This window comes from Hyperolius riggenbachi, chromosome 4 (assembly GCF_040937935.1).
Source record: "Hyperolius riggenbachi isolate aHypRig1 chromosome 4, aHypRig1.pri, whole genome shotgun sequence".
NCBI classification, from domain to species: Eukaryota; Metazoa; Chordata; class Amphibia; order Anura; family Hyperoliidae; genus Hyperolius; species Hyperolius riggenbachi.
Window position 1 is genome coordinate 444,900,732 of NC_090649.1, and position 16,560 is coordinate 444,917,291.

Genomic DNA, 16,560 nt, shown 5'->3' on the forward strand with positions numbered 1-16,560 from the left:
TAAAACAGTTAAAACTTAAAAAGTAGATTTAAACATAAAACTGGAATATTTTAAAATTAATTTTTTAGGAGACGGAAAATAGATACAATCGTTCGTTTCATTTATTTTCGCCTCGGGTGTCCTTTAAGTATGTTTCTTGGCTCAATACGCTTCAGGTACAAATTGTATACAGCTTGAAATGGAGCCAGTCAGATTGGCCAGAGTTGCAATTTCATTAGCCCAATTTCTAACTTTATAACACTTGGATGCTGGCCAGAATTTTTAACATCACATTTACAATCTGATGATCCGCAGAAAATCTGACTAATCTTAAATAGGAGCAGATCACAGCTTCTGACAGCTGATCCAGGTAAGCAGCTGCTGATTGGAGTCAGTTTCCCCAACCGAGGTGACGCTAATCTCATCTACATGGTACAATTTTCCGTCAGATCGGATCTATTAGACGGATCTATTAGATAATTTTCAACCGGTCCAATCGGATTGCGTTAGATTTTGCAATAGATTTTGGGTACTTATCAAATCAAAATCTATCGCAAAATTGATCTGAAACAATTTGGACATCTACAAACGATTCAATTTCTTATTGGCTCTATCTAATAGATCCATCTATTTGATGGAAAATGGTACAGAGTAGATGAGGCTTTACACAGATGTAACCAAATGACCGCATGCAATTTTAAAAAAATTAATAAGATGCATTTTTTATGTAAATTACCTTAATTGGTATTCACAAAAAATCCCACTGCGAATTTTCTCATACAATCGCTTAAAAAAATCGCAAAAAACGAGCACAAACGTTAATTCAAAAGAGAATACAAAACTCGCAAATGCAGACTCAGGCATGCAGGAAATCGCATGTGAAAATAGCTCGGACAGGTTTGACTGGCCCCTCAGGTCTGGGTACACAGCACAATATAATCCTATCAGAATCTGATAATTCCCAAAGCTCCCAACTTAACGAGTACCTAAAGTAAAATAGACAGAACCTGTTATATTGATACACGACTTGAAGGGTTATGCTGGGAAAACACAATGAGATTTTTCAGTCTATTTACTTTTCTGATCGATCCCCTTATCTTTTCTTATCAATTTCAATCCACTTCTATAAGAAATCGATCGGAAAAAAACGATCGAAAATAGGATCGGACATGTCAGAAATTATCTATGGAACCGTCTATCTGCTGAAAAAACGTATGATGTATTCCCAGCATTAGGGTTGAATTCTTACCAGATTAGCCCTAAATCATCCAGGCAGATGATTGCTCTGCCTTCCTTGGAATTATGGCAGTGGCGTGTTTTTTTTTTTTTTTTCCCCCCTTCTAATCTCTGTGGCCTAATTGGTGGCTGCCAAGCTGGGGGCGGAGCTCAGCAATGCAGATGGAGGTTTCTGAAAAGCCTCAGCAGACTTCATAAACATATTGACCAGTGTATGACCCCGCCACCCAATCCTGTATCATTAAGACAGAACCTGACAGCCAGGCTCTCTCTTATTATACGGGAGGTTCTCTTTAAAGATTGTTGAGGGTGACGGTGATCTATATCTTCAGCTTCCTGCTAGGGCCACGTCTGGTCATTTGGTGCCCTGAGGAAGATGCCCATTTTTCAGCCCCCTCACTTCCTGTAACAACAGTGCACAAATATGCTGCAATAATCTGTCACGAGGAGAGAGAGTTGTCTGGATTTTGGAAAGCGATGGGCGGGGGAGGTTTAGGGACACGTTGGTTTGGACTTTGTGTTCTTGTACTGTGTGCTCTGTGCATGTTTGCTGGACACGTCAGATAAGAGTAAGCCTAAACCCATTATGTAACAGACGCCACCACACCATTGTTCTGTGACTAAGGTCACTATTGTCAGATGTCCACAGGTCACTGGGCTGGCTTCAGGCCATCCCTGCCCCAATGTCACCATCTGCTGCCTATAATAACTCCAGGTACAGTGGTGTGCTTGGCATGGCTGTTCGGGGGCCACACAACCAGCCTTTTCCAGCAGGTGCTGCCTTGGTTGCTATTCTCTAAATTGACCCTGGTTACTGCTGTCTGTCACGGTGTCCTGAGTGGTCCATTACTAGTTGGTACACCCCATTCCCTCTATCCCCAATCTTCGTCTTACCTGTCTGCCCAGCAGATGTGAGAGAGGCACTTTAGTGACAGATAGTAGAATGCAGCAAGTTATGCAGGATACCAACTTTATGGTCATTTTCCTCATTTTAGCAACAGAAACGTTTCCTATATCTATATACTGGTGTGTAGCCCCGCCCTCCCACTGAGGTTTAGCCTAGGCTGTTTATTATGTGGAATTCTCCCTCCACCCAAAGTATTCTGGGAGCCCAGCTATATTTTCTACTGACCTTAGAACTCTCAGTAAAGGAACATTCTGCAGTGATCACCTGCCAGTACTAAAGATGACGTCACCTGTGATACATTTCAGAATCTGTTTCAGGGAGAGGAAAGAGTTTTACAATGGGCAAACACTGGCTAATTTATTAATATTGTAAAAAAAAAACCAAAAACGCTTTATTCATTACGTTAATTTCAGTGCAGCTTCTTTAATGAAAAAGAAAGGATTCCTGTTATACTCTCCGCTGTCTGGATCTTGTCATGTGACGCTGCAGGGAAAGAACCTTCTCAACTGCTCATTACAATGTCTTCCCAGAAAGCATATACTTTGCTTATTTGGCTCTTTTTGTTCTATCGCGCTTCATAGTCATAGTCAGGTGTCACAGTAATGTAGTATTTGAATGCAGAATATCCATGTTTCAGCAGCAATCCAGCCAGAACTGATATGTCTCCACCATGAGATCTCTGCATACCTGAGCTCCCAGCTCTGCACACTCGTTACCCCTTTTACCAGTTACCCCGCTCCCCCTGCTGGGGTTATCTGACAGTCAGTATGTAGTAGGAGTAACGCCCCAGGGTAGGCTGGGTACCCAAGAAACTCCATGGAACTTTGCAGAGGAGGTGCTAAGAATGAAATCCTCATGTATGAAGCCTGCGCCAGTCTCCCCTCATAACGGACATATGACAGCTGTTTCTTGTTTCTCAGGATACAGCTGGCAGAGAAGTTTGTCAAGGCCGTTTCTAAGCCAAGTCGCCCTGATATGAGCCCCATACGGTAAGTCTACATATTATTAATGTATAAAGCGCCAACGTATCAGACTGTGGCTGCCAGACTTCTATGCAAGCAGCTGAGGCAATGACAGGATAGGTTGGTTGCCATGGGTAAACCATTAATAAAATCCTAATTGTTATTAGAATCCAGCCTAAAGGGAATGTAAGTGAAGTGAAATAAGTGAAAAAAAAATCATTGCCTGTTACTTACCTGGGGCTTCTTTCAGAGCCCCCTGGTCCCTCGCCATCACTTCACGCTGCTCTGATCCCCAGGTGGCGTCTCCCCATAACCCCCACCCCCATTTGTGGCATAGCTGGGTAAATTGATGAGTCCCAAACCCCATCCCGCCCCCCCCTGCGGATGCAATGATCCGGCCATGCAACCTCTTCGATTCGATCACGGCCCTTTGGACGGGAGCATTCAGTAGCACAGAACGTTCCCAGCAACCACCTTCACATGTGTCTTGCCGTAACCTTTCCAATCCTCCTGACCTGTATAACCCCACTAAATCCAACCGATCTGCTAGCGCAGTGTTCAAACCTGCAGTGTCCAAGGTCACTTGCCTATTCAATCACATAAAGCACACGTTAAAAGAAACGCATCATAGTGCAAACTGTGTGTATCACTTTAAATCTCCGCCTGTGTATTTTCAACATGCACCCAAAACATCCACGGGCAGGCCCGGATTTACATCACATTAGCCTATAGGCACAGATGTCCTGGCACCCTACACTTTGCCCTCCATGAACTTACAAACACCCACCGAACTGCTCCCCAAGTGTGCTGGCTGCCCCAGCTGTCACTTCTCCCTTACTTACCTTACTCGTCATAGGTAGTTACAGGAGCCCCTAAGTATTAGGTAGCCAGAGCTATCCCCAGCATTAAGTAGCTAGAGGTGCCCCTGACTGAAGGGAGATTTGTGGAATGCCGATAGCTGGATGAGTAACCTCTCATTACACTCTGCTCAGGCCTCTACATGGGTAAGGAGGGAGGGAGGCACTCAGGGAGAGGGTAGTGAGCAGCCTTTCCATCATCAGGCACTTGTAGGCATGTGCCTTATGGTAAATCTGATCCTGTCCACGGGTCGTGATAACCATCACCAGGGTATCGGGGTCACGCCCCCCCCCCCTTCAAGTCCCTGCTCACCAGAGCGTTTCTTGTATGATAGCAGATCAATTGCTGTTGCTCCCTTTGAATGAAATCCAGTAACACCTCAGGATAAGTAGCATGTGAGCTGATCTTGGAGCCAGAGTGGATGTTATATAAGGGGTTCCGTTCCCAGACTCTCCCCCTATGGTTCTGTCCTTTCTATTCCCCACTGAATGGCTAGAATGCCCTGTGTACATCAGAGCTGGAATGTGTATTGTATTTGTGTGTGTCATTATTATTGTCACTGGTATATTATGACGTGTTTTCCCTGCAGGGTGAAGGAGGTTTACAGACTAGAGGAAATACAGAAGATCTTTTTGAGGTGAGTGTTGTGAAGTATTCAATACTTCAACCTTTAACCTAAATCTACAGCCTGCTTCTGCTATAGTTTCATGAGGTTATTTATTTTATTTTTATGTATAATTCATTAATGATGCTGATCAACAATGAACATCAATCTGAATTTGGGAATGATTCTTTTAGTCTGATCGTATTGCTTATCATTTTTCCTTCTATTAGTGGGCCTGAACTATAGTTTCCTACCGATCTTACCGATCATTCCCTCCATGCAGTGTGAGAGCTTTACCTGCACATTCTATTCATTGTATTCAAAGCCTGTTAACCCCCCTCCTACAAGGAGGTGGTAAAAATTGGCCAATTAAGATTGGATGTGTGTACCAGAGTTTAGACTAAAGCCTTGTGCAGACTGCAGTCTGTGGACTGTTGTGAGCTGGGCAGTAGTGGTTCTGTGCGCTCATAGTTAAAATCCCCAGTACAAGCAGTGCTCTTGAGAAAAAGCCCTGTGCCAATCAGATTCTCCTGCACTGAGGTTTGTTACAGAAACAGGCCATTCTATTGCAGGAAAGGCTGGCTTTATTTAAAGTGAAACCGAGACGAAGCACCCTCATGTATTTCACCATATACAGTATATCAGTGGCAACATTAGAGAAAACACCTACCTTGCTCTTTGTTTCACCCTTCACTGCTCAGCCTGCTTGTTAACAGCCCTGATAAAATCCCTGACTGAGCATTGTCTGGCTTTGCTCAGGAATCGTTATAGCGGAGTCTGTCTTCTCTTCTTTTCAAGCCCAATCCTGCCCCCTTCTGGCTCTGCTTTCCTGTTCTGTATACTTGCAGCATCACAGAGAGCTGTGGTGAGATGGGAGGAGCTGCTAATGTAAGGGTATATTGGAAAAATGTTTTTTTTTTTTAATCTATATTTGTTAGTCATAAGAGGTTTTTAGAAATGGTGATTTCATTTTGCACACAGCTACCTAAATAATATGCTTTTCTGATGAACTGTGTTTTGCATGGAGTTTTAAGGGGCCCATACACTCAGCCGATTTTTGGCCGATCGATCGATTGGTAGATTGCAAACCGGTTGACCAATCGACCGATTTGCAGCCGATTTTGATCGATTTCAATCGATCTGGCAGGCTGGAAAATCTAGGTCGATCTGTTGAGATTGCTTATCATTTTGCATTGGCCCTAATGGAAATCTGATGGCAAAAAAATGCCATCAGATCGATTTTCAATAGATTTCATACTGAAATCTGCTCCTTGTAAAAAAATGTTCCTAAACACATTAGATAGATCAGAGATCTATCTGATGATCTATCTGCTGCTAATCTAATGAGTGTATGGCCACCTTTAATAATTAAAAAATGGCACACCAGAGCGGGCGAAAATACCAGGTATAGTATTTATTTTGTAAAATCTATCGGGATATGTTTATTTTGTGCCAAAGCGTTCATCTCTGGTTTCCTTTAACAAAAACACTGGGATCTAGTTGGGTGCCAAGGTGTGAGCAAACAGTTAGGCCCAGTGCACACCAAACACCTTTAGCAGATCTGCAAAACGCTGGAAGTTATTGAAGCAGATTTCAGAGCGATTCTAGGCATGTATAGAGAGGTTTTCTAAACATGCCTAGCGTTTTCTGGAGCGTTTTTGTGTAGCACATTTTAAATATTTTTACAGTAAAAGCTGTTACTGAACAGCTTCTGTAACAATAACGCGTGGAAAACAGCTCTGATCTAGCGTCTTTCAGAGCGGTTTTCCACTTTCCTATACTTGAACATTAAGGCAGAAACGCCTTAGAGATCTAAAAAATGCTGCAGCCCCTGAGTTTGCGTTTGTGAAAAACGCCCCGCTCTGGTGTACACCATCCCATTCACTTTCATTAGCCAAGCGGTTTCCCCCCTGCAAGGGTTTTAAAAACCGCTCCAGAACTGCTCCGGTGTGCACCAGCCCTATGATGCCATCACCTCACTTGGAGGAAACTTAAAGTGAACTCAAGGGAAGAGACATATGGAGGCTGACATATTTAATTCCTTTTAAACAATACCAGTTGCATGGCTGTCCAGCTGATCTTTGGCTGTAGTAGTGCCTGAATCACCCACCTGAAACAAGCATGCAGCTAATCCAGTCAGACTTCAGTCAGAGCACCTGATTTACATAGGCTTATTTAGGGTCTATGGCTAAAAGTATTAAGGTGGGTACACACGTCAGATAAAAGTCTTTGGAAAATGAAAGATCACAGACCAATTTTACCCCCTTTTTATGTAGTATGAGAGCCATACCTACACAGTCTATTCTATGGAGCTGAACTCCCCATCAGATAAAAATCTTTGCAAGATGCTGCACACACAGATGCTGTACACATGCAACAGATCAGTATCTGCAAAAGATCAGTTCCTGCAAAAGATCCATTCCTGCAAAACGCATTCATAGTCTATGATATCTGCAGATCTCATACACACCTTGTTTAACGGACAATTATCTGTAGATCAGATCCACCAGGTTGGATCTTCAGATCGGCAGTTAATTGTCTGATCTGCAGATGAATGTCCATTAAACAAGGTGTGTATGGGATCTGCAGATATCATAGACTATGAATGCATTTTGCAGGAATGGATCTTTTGCAGGAACAGATCTTTTGCAGATACTGATCTGTTGCATGTGTACAGTATCTTTGTGTGCAGCATCTTGCAATGATTTTTATCTGATGGGGAGTTCAGCTCCATAGAATAGACTGTGTAGAGTATGGCTCTCATACTACAGGGAAGAGTGGTAAAATTGGTCTGTGATCTTTCATTTTCCAAAGACTTTTATCTGACGTGTGTACGCACCTTTAAAGGTTGAGGATTAGCAGGATTTCCAGGCAATCTGCATTGTTTAAAATGAAAATAAACATGTCGGCCTCCATAACCCTTTTTTTTACGTCAGATGCCAAATAACACCCAATCTCTGCGGAGGTGTAATTTCTGCTGTTGTTTCAGGTTAGAGATGAAAATCATTAAGAGTTCAGGCGGGATCCCGCGGCTGTCCTACACCGGCAGAGATGACCGCCACTTTGTGCCCTCCGGCCTCTACCTAGTGAAGACTGTGAATGGTGAGTGGCGCGCCTCAGCCCCCTGCAGCTGGTCACTCAGGTCCTCATAGACTAGGGGGCTTCTCCTGTCATTTCCGGGGGTCTCCAGGCATCGTATTCAGGATAATCCCGTTTAACGGCTAACTTAAAAAAAGAGTAAAAAAGCTGTAGTGAAAATTAGTGATGCTCAGTAAGATGCAAATAATTTTGAGTTAATGCAGCATTATGCAAATGTATGCAGTTTTAAGTGTACCAGAGACGAAGAATAATACAAGTTTCCTTAATAGGTTTGCTTTGAGCATAAATATGCATTGAGAACTTTGTGTTCTTAATCATTTCCTGCAGCTGTCACAGCCAAGCAAAAGCCCTTTGAAAATGTAATTTAGGCAATTATGGCTACAGCACTGATCCCATACTGCGATGCGTAAAGGGCCAGCTCTGTAGACGGAAGTATGTATAGCAGTATGTTAAAAGAATTGCAGCAGAGTAGTGTAAATACTGTACAGCCCTGTTTAGGAAGCCAAGGCTGTGGAGTCGGAGCCATTTTGGGTACCTGGAGTCGGTGATCTCATAAACTGAGGAGTCGGGAGTGGGAGTCCGATGATTTTTGTACAAAATCCACAGCCCTGGTAAGTATTAGACTAAGGAGTCTGAGTCGAGGAGTTGGAGTCTGAGCTAATTTGGGTACCTGGAGTCGGTGGTTTCATAAACTGAGGAGATGGAGTCGGAAGATTTTTGTACCGACTTCACAGCCCTGTAGGAAGCATCTGTCATTCTTGTGTATAGCACAGTATATGCAACGCTGTATGCCGTATGTGAATATGGTACATGAATAAGCCCTCCCTGCTTAGTTGTTGTACTGGCTGCAGCCAGCAGGAGTTCCTGACAGAGCTGTGACCTCATCAGAGCACTATGTCAATGGCCATGTAACCTGAGCGCTATGCAGAAGTAGGGAAATGTCTCCATAAATAGAACCAGTCACCGGCTAGGGTAATAAAATGATTTGCATGCACACATTTGTTAATAAGCACCATAATAAAAAAGTTCAGTTGAATTTGTCCCGTGGTGGGGTGTCACTAGTGGGAGAAGATTTCTCCAGACTGGAGGACTGGTAGCGATAGGAATGTGGGGTGTGTAATGTCATTGGGGGTTGGAGCACTGGTCGCTATGGGAATGTGTGGGGTGTGATTCTACTGGTGGGAGGAGATTTCTCCTAACCGGAGCACTGGTAGCTATGGGGATGTGTGTGGTCTGATGTCACTGGTGGGAGGAGATTTCTCTGGCCGGAAGCACTGGTCGCTATGGGAATGTGTGGGGTGTGATGTCACTAATGGGAGGAGATTCCTCCAGACCAGAGCACTGGTAGCTATGGGAATGTGTGGGGTGTGATGTCACTGATGGGAGGAGATTTCTCCAGACCAGAGCACTGGTAGCTATGGGAATGTGTGGGGTGTAATGTCACTGATGGGAGGAGATTTCTCCAAACCAGAGCACTGGTAGGCATGGGAATGTGTGGGGTGTGATGTCACTGATGGGAGATTTCTCCAGACCAGAGCACTGGTAGCTATGGGAATGTGTGGGGTGTAATGTCACTGATGGGAGGAGATTTCTCCAAACCAGAGCACTGGTAGCTATGGGAATGTGTGGGGTGTGATATAACTTTCTGTCACATGTCCTCAGATCCCTGGACAATGGCCTTCAGCAAGAGTCACAATCGCAAATATTTCTTCAACATGAAGACGCACGCAGCCATCTATGAGGTCCCACCAGAATCCATTTCCTCGTTCCAGTAAGTTTGTGTGTTCAGGTGTCATGCTCATGTGATGAGTGTGCAGGCGGGTCGTGCCATGTTGAGACAGCATGTGCCGTATGTGCAGGTGGGTCATATTACGTATAGGGGCATCATGTGACGTGCAGGTGGGTCATGTGACATAGGGGGAACCATGTGGAATGTGCAGGTGAGTTATATGACGTATGGGGTATAAATTGTACAGAGCCGCTAAAAGGACAAAATATACTAAAAATCTTAAAATTGCTACAGAGGCAGTGGTGGACTTAACTCCCAGAAGCAGACACAAAAACTGTCAATTTCAAAACAGTCGTAAATTTACCATACTCCAAAAAACAGTTGCAACGCGTTTCGCAGATTTAACCCTGCTTCATCAGGCAATAAACAAGGAGTATATGGCTAAAAATCACACAGACCAGGCTAAATAAGACCTGTGCATTCACAAAGGGTATACAAGACATATATAAAAAAAATTGGTATTGATAACTATGGTATAAGCAAAAAATGCTTTGGTGGTGTATTACTATGATAATAGGTATAGACCCTGTGACGCCGGGCGACGCCCAGTCGGCCAAAACGCGATTGCGGTCGCTTTGCGACACAAATCGTTAAACCAAGATCTGATGTGCAGTATCCCTCTGCTTAGGAACAGCTGGGAAATCTGTCTTAGCTGAAATGACAGCCTGGGGGGAAGGGGTTAATTGGCTTGGACATATTCCCTGTGGAAGGCACAATTTCCCTTTTGGCTCTGGGAACCAGGTGACACTTAGCTGATCTCATGGAGATGTTAATTAACAAACCAGGAGTCTTTTCAGAGCCAAGGAAGCTAATCCCAGCAGGGGGCAGACTTAGCGGAACCATTCAGCCAGGATAGGGAAACATAGAGTTATGATCTTTATGCATGTTTTAGAAGTACCATACATCGGAGAAATGTGAAAGTTATATCATTCTGCTGGTCCGGAGCTTGTGAGTGTTTTGATATTAAATTTGGGCCCCTAGCCTAACCAGAACGCTGGGAATTCCACCGTTTTGTAACCGGGCATGCAAACATGCCCAAGTTTGATATCATATTAATCGGTAGGTTCTGGGGATCGAGAATATGTAATTATTATCTGTGTGCCGGCCGCGCAGGTCGGCCTAGGGAACCTGTCAGGATTATGAGTTTGCTAAAGCCCCTGCCCAGGTGTGATTACCATAGTCCGGCCTAGGGGGCCGACTCTGGAAGCCCGCCTCTGAGCTCATCTCCATTAAAAGTGAATGAGCTGCCTGAGAAGATCTTCCTCCCTTTACCATCTTCATGACAATCTGCTGCCAGCCAGAGGACATAGGGCTGGTGGCCATTTTGCTGACCCATCTGAACAAAGAACTCTAAGAACTTGAAACCGTTTGCTTGAACTTGATTGGAAACCAGAACTCTGATTTTTCCCACAAACAGGACATCTTTCCAGGAACTAAGTATTTTTCTCCCTTCTTTTATTTTTCATACTGGCTATTACTGTTTTCATAATTGTTGATTTTCATAATTGTCTGTGTATATTAATTATTTATATTGCGTGAATAAACGACTTTCCCCAAGTCATTCACTGTTTCGCTACCCTGCTTATCAGCACACACAGAACTGATCCCGGGTCTCTGAAGATACGCTACTGTTTGTTTGTTGTTGGCTAGACAGAATATCGTGTGTTTAACCGTTTTATTCGCAGGATTAGTCAGTCAGTTAGTGGGCCCCACGGTCCCATAGTAACCGCGGTGGTGGCAGTTTACTCTGAACCAGTAGGTGACGTTGTAATTACCCGTGTCTCACAGGCTCCCTTCTGAGTTGTCTGCGGCTAATTCTTAACGGTTCCTGCGCATTGACTGCGGCCAGAGTTCGCACGATCTGTGCGCTGGCACCGTTTAGAAGGCTAAGTGCGGTCAGCCACTAGGGCTCCTGTGACAGTGGTGGCAGCGGTGGGATCTGTGTTGTGCTGAAAGTATTTGCGATAGCGCTAGCGCTATCGAGAAACTAACTAATTCGTTGGTGTAGCTGGAAGGCAATATATTTTTTATATATACAGAGAGACTGTGTAGCCAGTACCCCTCCCTAAAAGTTTTATTTGGCATGGAAATGTCCGGGAACTACCAGAACATGTGCCTAGCAGACCTGGAAAATCTTTGCGAAGAGAGGGGCATTGGCATCCTCCGCAAGACAAAACGGGACCTGATAGCCGACTTGTCCAGATGGGATACCCAGCAACTGCGGGAGCCGGGAGTGTCCGCTGAGGTGGATACCAGCCCATCTGACAATCGAGGGGAACCAGAGACTGAGACTCCTGACCGTACAGAGGTTGTGCATCCTGAGGGCCCTGCATCAACAGTTACGCCGGAGAATGTCAGTGTGGACCCCAATCCCAGAGTTTCTGACAGTACTCGCCCGGAACTGGCCAGTACTGGACTGTCCATGGGTGCTGACCCGGTAATGCAGCAGGCATTACAAAAGCTGATGGAGACTGACCTGGACAAGTACATGCAGTACATGGAAGCACGAGAGGAACGGGAGCGCCAATCTGCAGAACGCAAAGCTGCTGCTGCTGCTGCTGCTGCTGAACGCCACGCGGAGAGGGATGCCGCAGAGGCGCGGGAGAGACGACAGCATGAGCTCAACATGGCAAAGGTGCAACAGGCCAGCCGGAGTTCACCGCCCAGCCTCCCTGCTGAAGGAGCTGCAGCACCCGTAAGTGCAAAATTTAAATTTGCTAATATTGAAAAAGACACTGACATTGACTTGTTTTTGCGGTCTTTTGAAAAAGCATGCCGTCAGTATCGTCTGTCCCAAGACCAGTGGGCCAGACATCTGACACCTTTGCTGCGCTACAAAGCGCTTGATGCTTTCGCAGAATTGCCTGCGGAAAAGGATAATGATTATGATGCTATAAAAGACGCTATCATTACTAAGTACCAGCTGACGCCAGAAGCCTATCGCAAAAAGTTCAGGGCCTGGCAGAAAAAGTCTTCTGATTCGTACCGAGATGTGGTCAGCAGCTTGCTCACCACACTCCGCCAGTGGACACTCGGCCTCACCAAAGGGTCTTATGGCGTCCTGGAGGACTTGATAGTCCTGGAACAATTTCTGAACATTTGCCCTGCTGATGTACGACAATTTGTGCTAGAACGCAAGCCGGCTTCAGCAACTGTCGCTGCCGACCTTGCTGAGACTTTTGCAACTACCCGGGTGGCTGATACCCGCAGGACTGTCCCATCCAGCTGGAGGGGAGGTCAGCCCAATACCTCGGCAGACTCTCCTGCCCCTGTGAGCCGTCCGCCACAGAGGCCACCCAGAACAGCTTCTGCACCCAGGCCTGCAGCGCCTGGAGAGGTCACCTGTCACTACTGCCACAAGACGGGACACATGAAGTTCACCTGTCCGGAGCGGAGGCAGGCCACCCCAGCACCTGGACCACCCGCACCTCGCCCGCGGCAGACACCACCCGCCAGCGTACCCCAACCAGGAGCCGCATCCAACCTGATGTTTGCAAAGGGGACAGGGAACTCCCCCATCACAAGCAATCACCAGCTGGTTACTGTGAATGACCAGCTTGTCACTGGTTTCCGTGACACCGGAGCAGATGTCACTCTGGTGCGTGCACACCTTGTCCCCGCAGAGGCCATCATCCCTGACCAGTACCTCACCCTCACTGGAGTGGGGGGCACTCTTTCTCACATTCCCCAAGCCCGGGTGTCCATCGACTGGGGGGTGGGGGTCCACGAGAAGGTTGTTGGGATCCTGGACCAACTGCCGGTCCCTGTTTTGCTGGGGACCGACTTGGGCACGCTGGTGTCGTACTATGAACCTGCACCAAGCCCTGTGGAATGCCAGAACGGAGACGGACTCTCTGCCCACACCCAGGTACTTTGCACCCAGGGGCAAGAACAGGGGGGAGGTGGGTTGAACGTGCCCAGTTCAAGGGAACCTGTGGTTGATGTACAAACTGTCTGTGATGAAAATGTTCCTGTTACTGTTATTAATGCTTGTAACAATGATGTAGGTGATGCCAATATGTGCCATTCTGAAGGTATACCTGTGCTAGCAGTAACACGCAGCCGTACTGCTCAGAACCTGGGCTCAGAACAGGTGGAGGAGGTTCCGGCCTCCTCCCCCTCCTCTGACCACAGGGATGGTACCCTTCAGCCACTAACCTCATATGCCACGGGCCAGCTGGCTGAGAGTGAGAGTGCTGCATTTGTGCAAGCACTCCAGACTGACCCTAGCCTCGAGGCCCTCAGAAAACAGGCTTCTGAGCCCCTCACAGACGAGGCTACCTTCAAGGTATACTGGGAAGGTGGGAAGTTGTACAGTGAGCCTGTACACCCCACCGAAGGTGAAATGGGGATGGGTACCAAGTTGCTTGTGGTACCTAGTGCCTTCCGGGGGCATGTGCTGAAGTCCGCACATGACATTCCCCTGGCCGGGCACTTGGGGATCCACAGGACACTTGATCGTATCCGGGGACATTTCTACTGGCCTCAAATGCGGATAGATGTGACGAACTACTGCCGCTCATGTACCATTTGCCAAAAGGTAAAAAGGGCTGGGAATCCCCGCAAAGCTCCCTTGTGTCCACTGCCAATCATAGGTGAGCCCTTTCACAGAGTGGCGGTCGACATAATTGGACCATTGCCCACTCCCAGCAGCAGTGGCAAAAGGTACATCCTGACGGTGGTGGATTACGCCACCCGCTATCCTGAGGCCATGGCACTTTCCTCCCTGAGGGCGGACAAGGTAGCCGATGCGCTACTTAACATTTTCTCCCGAGTCGGGTTCCCTGCGGAGATGCTCTCTGATCAGGGAACCCAGTTTATGTCCGGACTCATGGAGGCCCTGTGCAAAAAGATACAGATGACGCACATTGTCTCCAGTCCCTACCACCCGCAGACCAATGGACTGTGTGAAAGGTTCAACAGGTCGCTGAAGCAAATGCTGACCACGTTTGTCGAGTCGCAAGGTGGGGACTGGGAACGATACCTGCCTCATCTGTTGTTTGCATACAGGGAGGTGCCGCAGGAATCTACCGGGTTCTCCCCGTTCGAGCTCCTGTATGGTAGGAATGTCCGAGGACCACTACAATTGATGCGGGAGACGTGGGAGGGCAAGGGGGACCCCACAGATGTCTCTGTAGTTGATTACGTCCTCAGGTTCAGGGACAAGATGGAGTCCCTCACAGAAATGGTAACGGAAAACATGGCCCAGGCTCAGGCCAAACAAAAACTCTGGTATGACCGCACTGCTGGAGAGAGGTCATTTGAAGTAGGTGACAAAGTGTATGCCCTTCTTCCAGTGAGGTAGAACAAGCTGCAAGCGGCCTGGGAGGGACCCTACACTATAGTGCAACGGTTAAACCCTCTGACATATCTGGTGAACATGGGAGGCAGGAAACAGAAAAGCTTTCATGTCAACATGCTGAAGGCCCACCATGACAGGACCAAGTATGTGCTGCCAGTGTGCAGCCGGTTAGAGCAGGGAGAGGCAGACCCCCTGTTAGACCTGCTGGCTGACATACGAGATGTGGACAGCGACCTAAGCGTCAACCCACAACTCTCCTCGTCCCAGCAAGAGCAGTTGCAGGAGGTGCTGGGTCCGTACCAGCACACCTTCTCCGGTGTCCCGGGGCGGACCAGTCTGGCAGTGCATAGGGTAGATACGGGCACCCATCCCCCCATCAGGCAATCCGCTTACCGCGTCTCCCCTGAGGTGCAAGCGGACATGCAGAAAGAGGTGAGGGAGATGCTGGAGCTAGGGGTGGTTCAAAAGTCCTGTAGTGCCTGGGCAGCCCCTGTTGTCCTGGTCCCCAAGAAGGACCAGACAACTCGGTTCTGCGTGGACTACAGGAAGTTGAACGCCATCACCACTACAGACGCCTACCCCATGCCTCGCATCGATGAGTTGTTGGATACGCTGGCGTCCGCCAGGTACCTATCAATCATGGATCTGAGCCGGGGGTACTGGCAGATACCACTTGCACCTGACGCGAGGCAGAAGTCGGCCTTCATCACCCCTTTTGGCCTCTTCGAGTTCACGATGATGCCCTTTGGGATGAAGAACGCTCCTGCCACGTTTCAGCGGGCCGTAAACGACCTGCTGGAGGGACTGCAAGGGTTCGCTGTAGCGTACTTGGATGACATTGCGGTGTTCAGCCCCACCTGGGAGGAACACCTCAAACACCTGTCCCAGGTACTAGAGAGGCTGGCTGCAGCCAATCTGACAGTTAAGCCGAGTAAGTGTCAGATTGGTATGACCGAGGTGCAGTACTTAGGTCACCGGGTGGGGGGTAGCACCCTGAAACCTGACACGGGAAAGGTTGACGCCATCCTGGCATGGCCTCGGCCTATCACGAAAAAGCAGGTCCAGGCGTTCCTCGGGACCGCCGGTTACTATAGGAAATTTGTTCCAGCCTATAGTACCCTGGCGAAGCCCCTGACCGATGCCACTAGCAAGAAACACCCCAAGGTTGTTAGCTGGACCCCCGCTTGCGAGAACGCCGTCCAAGCGTTGAAGCAGGCACTCGCGAGTGCCCCTGTGCTTCAAGCCCCGGATTTCAGTCGTCGGTTTGTTGTGCAAACCGATGCCTCTGACTACGGTCTCGGCGCAGTCCTCAGCCAGGTGGATGGAAGGGGAGATGAACACCCTATCCTCTACCTGAGCCGGAAGCTCCTGCCCCGAGAGGTAGCCTACTCCACCACTGAAAAGGAGTGCCTAGCGATCGTGTGGGCCCTACAGAAACTACAATCGTATCTGTATGGCCGCTCTTTCACGATCGTTACCGACCATAACCCCCTCAGTTGGCTAAACCGTACTGCTGGGACCAATGGCAAGCTCCTACGGTGGAGCCTGTCATTGCAACAGTACGACTTTACGATCCAACACAAAGCGGGCAGCCGGCACCAAAACGCCGATGGGCTGTCCCGGTGTCAGGGGGAACTAGAACAGCAGCGCCAATGGCTGCTACGGCGGATGTCTTGCTGACAACCCCCTACACAGCGTCAGGAAGGGGAGGTGTGACGCCGGGCGACGCCCAGTCGGCCAAAACGCGATTGCGGTCGCTTTGCGACACAAATCGTTAAACCAAGATCTGATGTGCAGTATCCCTCTGCTTAGGAACAGCTGGGA

At 47.7% G+C, this 16,560-nt stretch overlaps 1 protein-coding gene across 1 annotated transcript in view; it reads left to right on the top strand.

Annotated features, from left to right (window-relative positions):
• Positions 1–16,560, top strand: part of CMTR1 (cap methyltransferase 1) — a 96,220-nt gene that overhangs the window by 68,510 nt on the left and 11,150 nt on the right. Inside the window, exons 21-24 of the mRNA XM_068232681.1 lie at positions 3,043–3,111; positions 4,532–4,579; positions 7,536–7,648; positions 9,308–9,416. Coding sequence (XP_068088782.1) covers positions 3,043–3,111; positions 4,532–4,579; positions 7,536–7,648; positions 9,308–9,416 — 339 coding nt within the window. The remainder of the gene's footprint in view (positions 1–3,042; positions 3,112–4,531; positions 4,580–7,535; positions 7,649–9,307; positions 9,417–16,560) is intronic.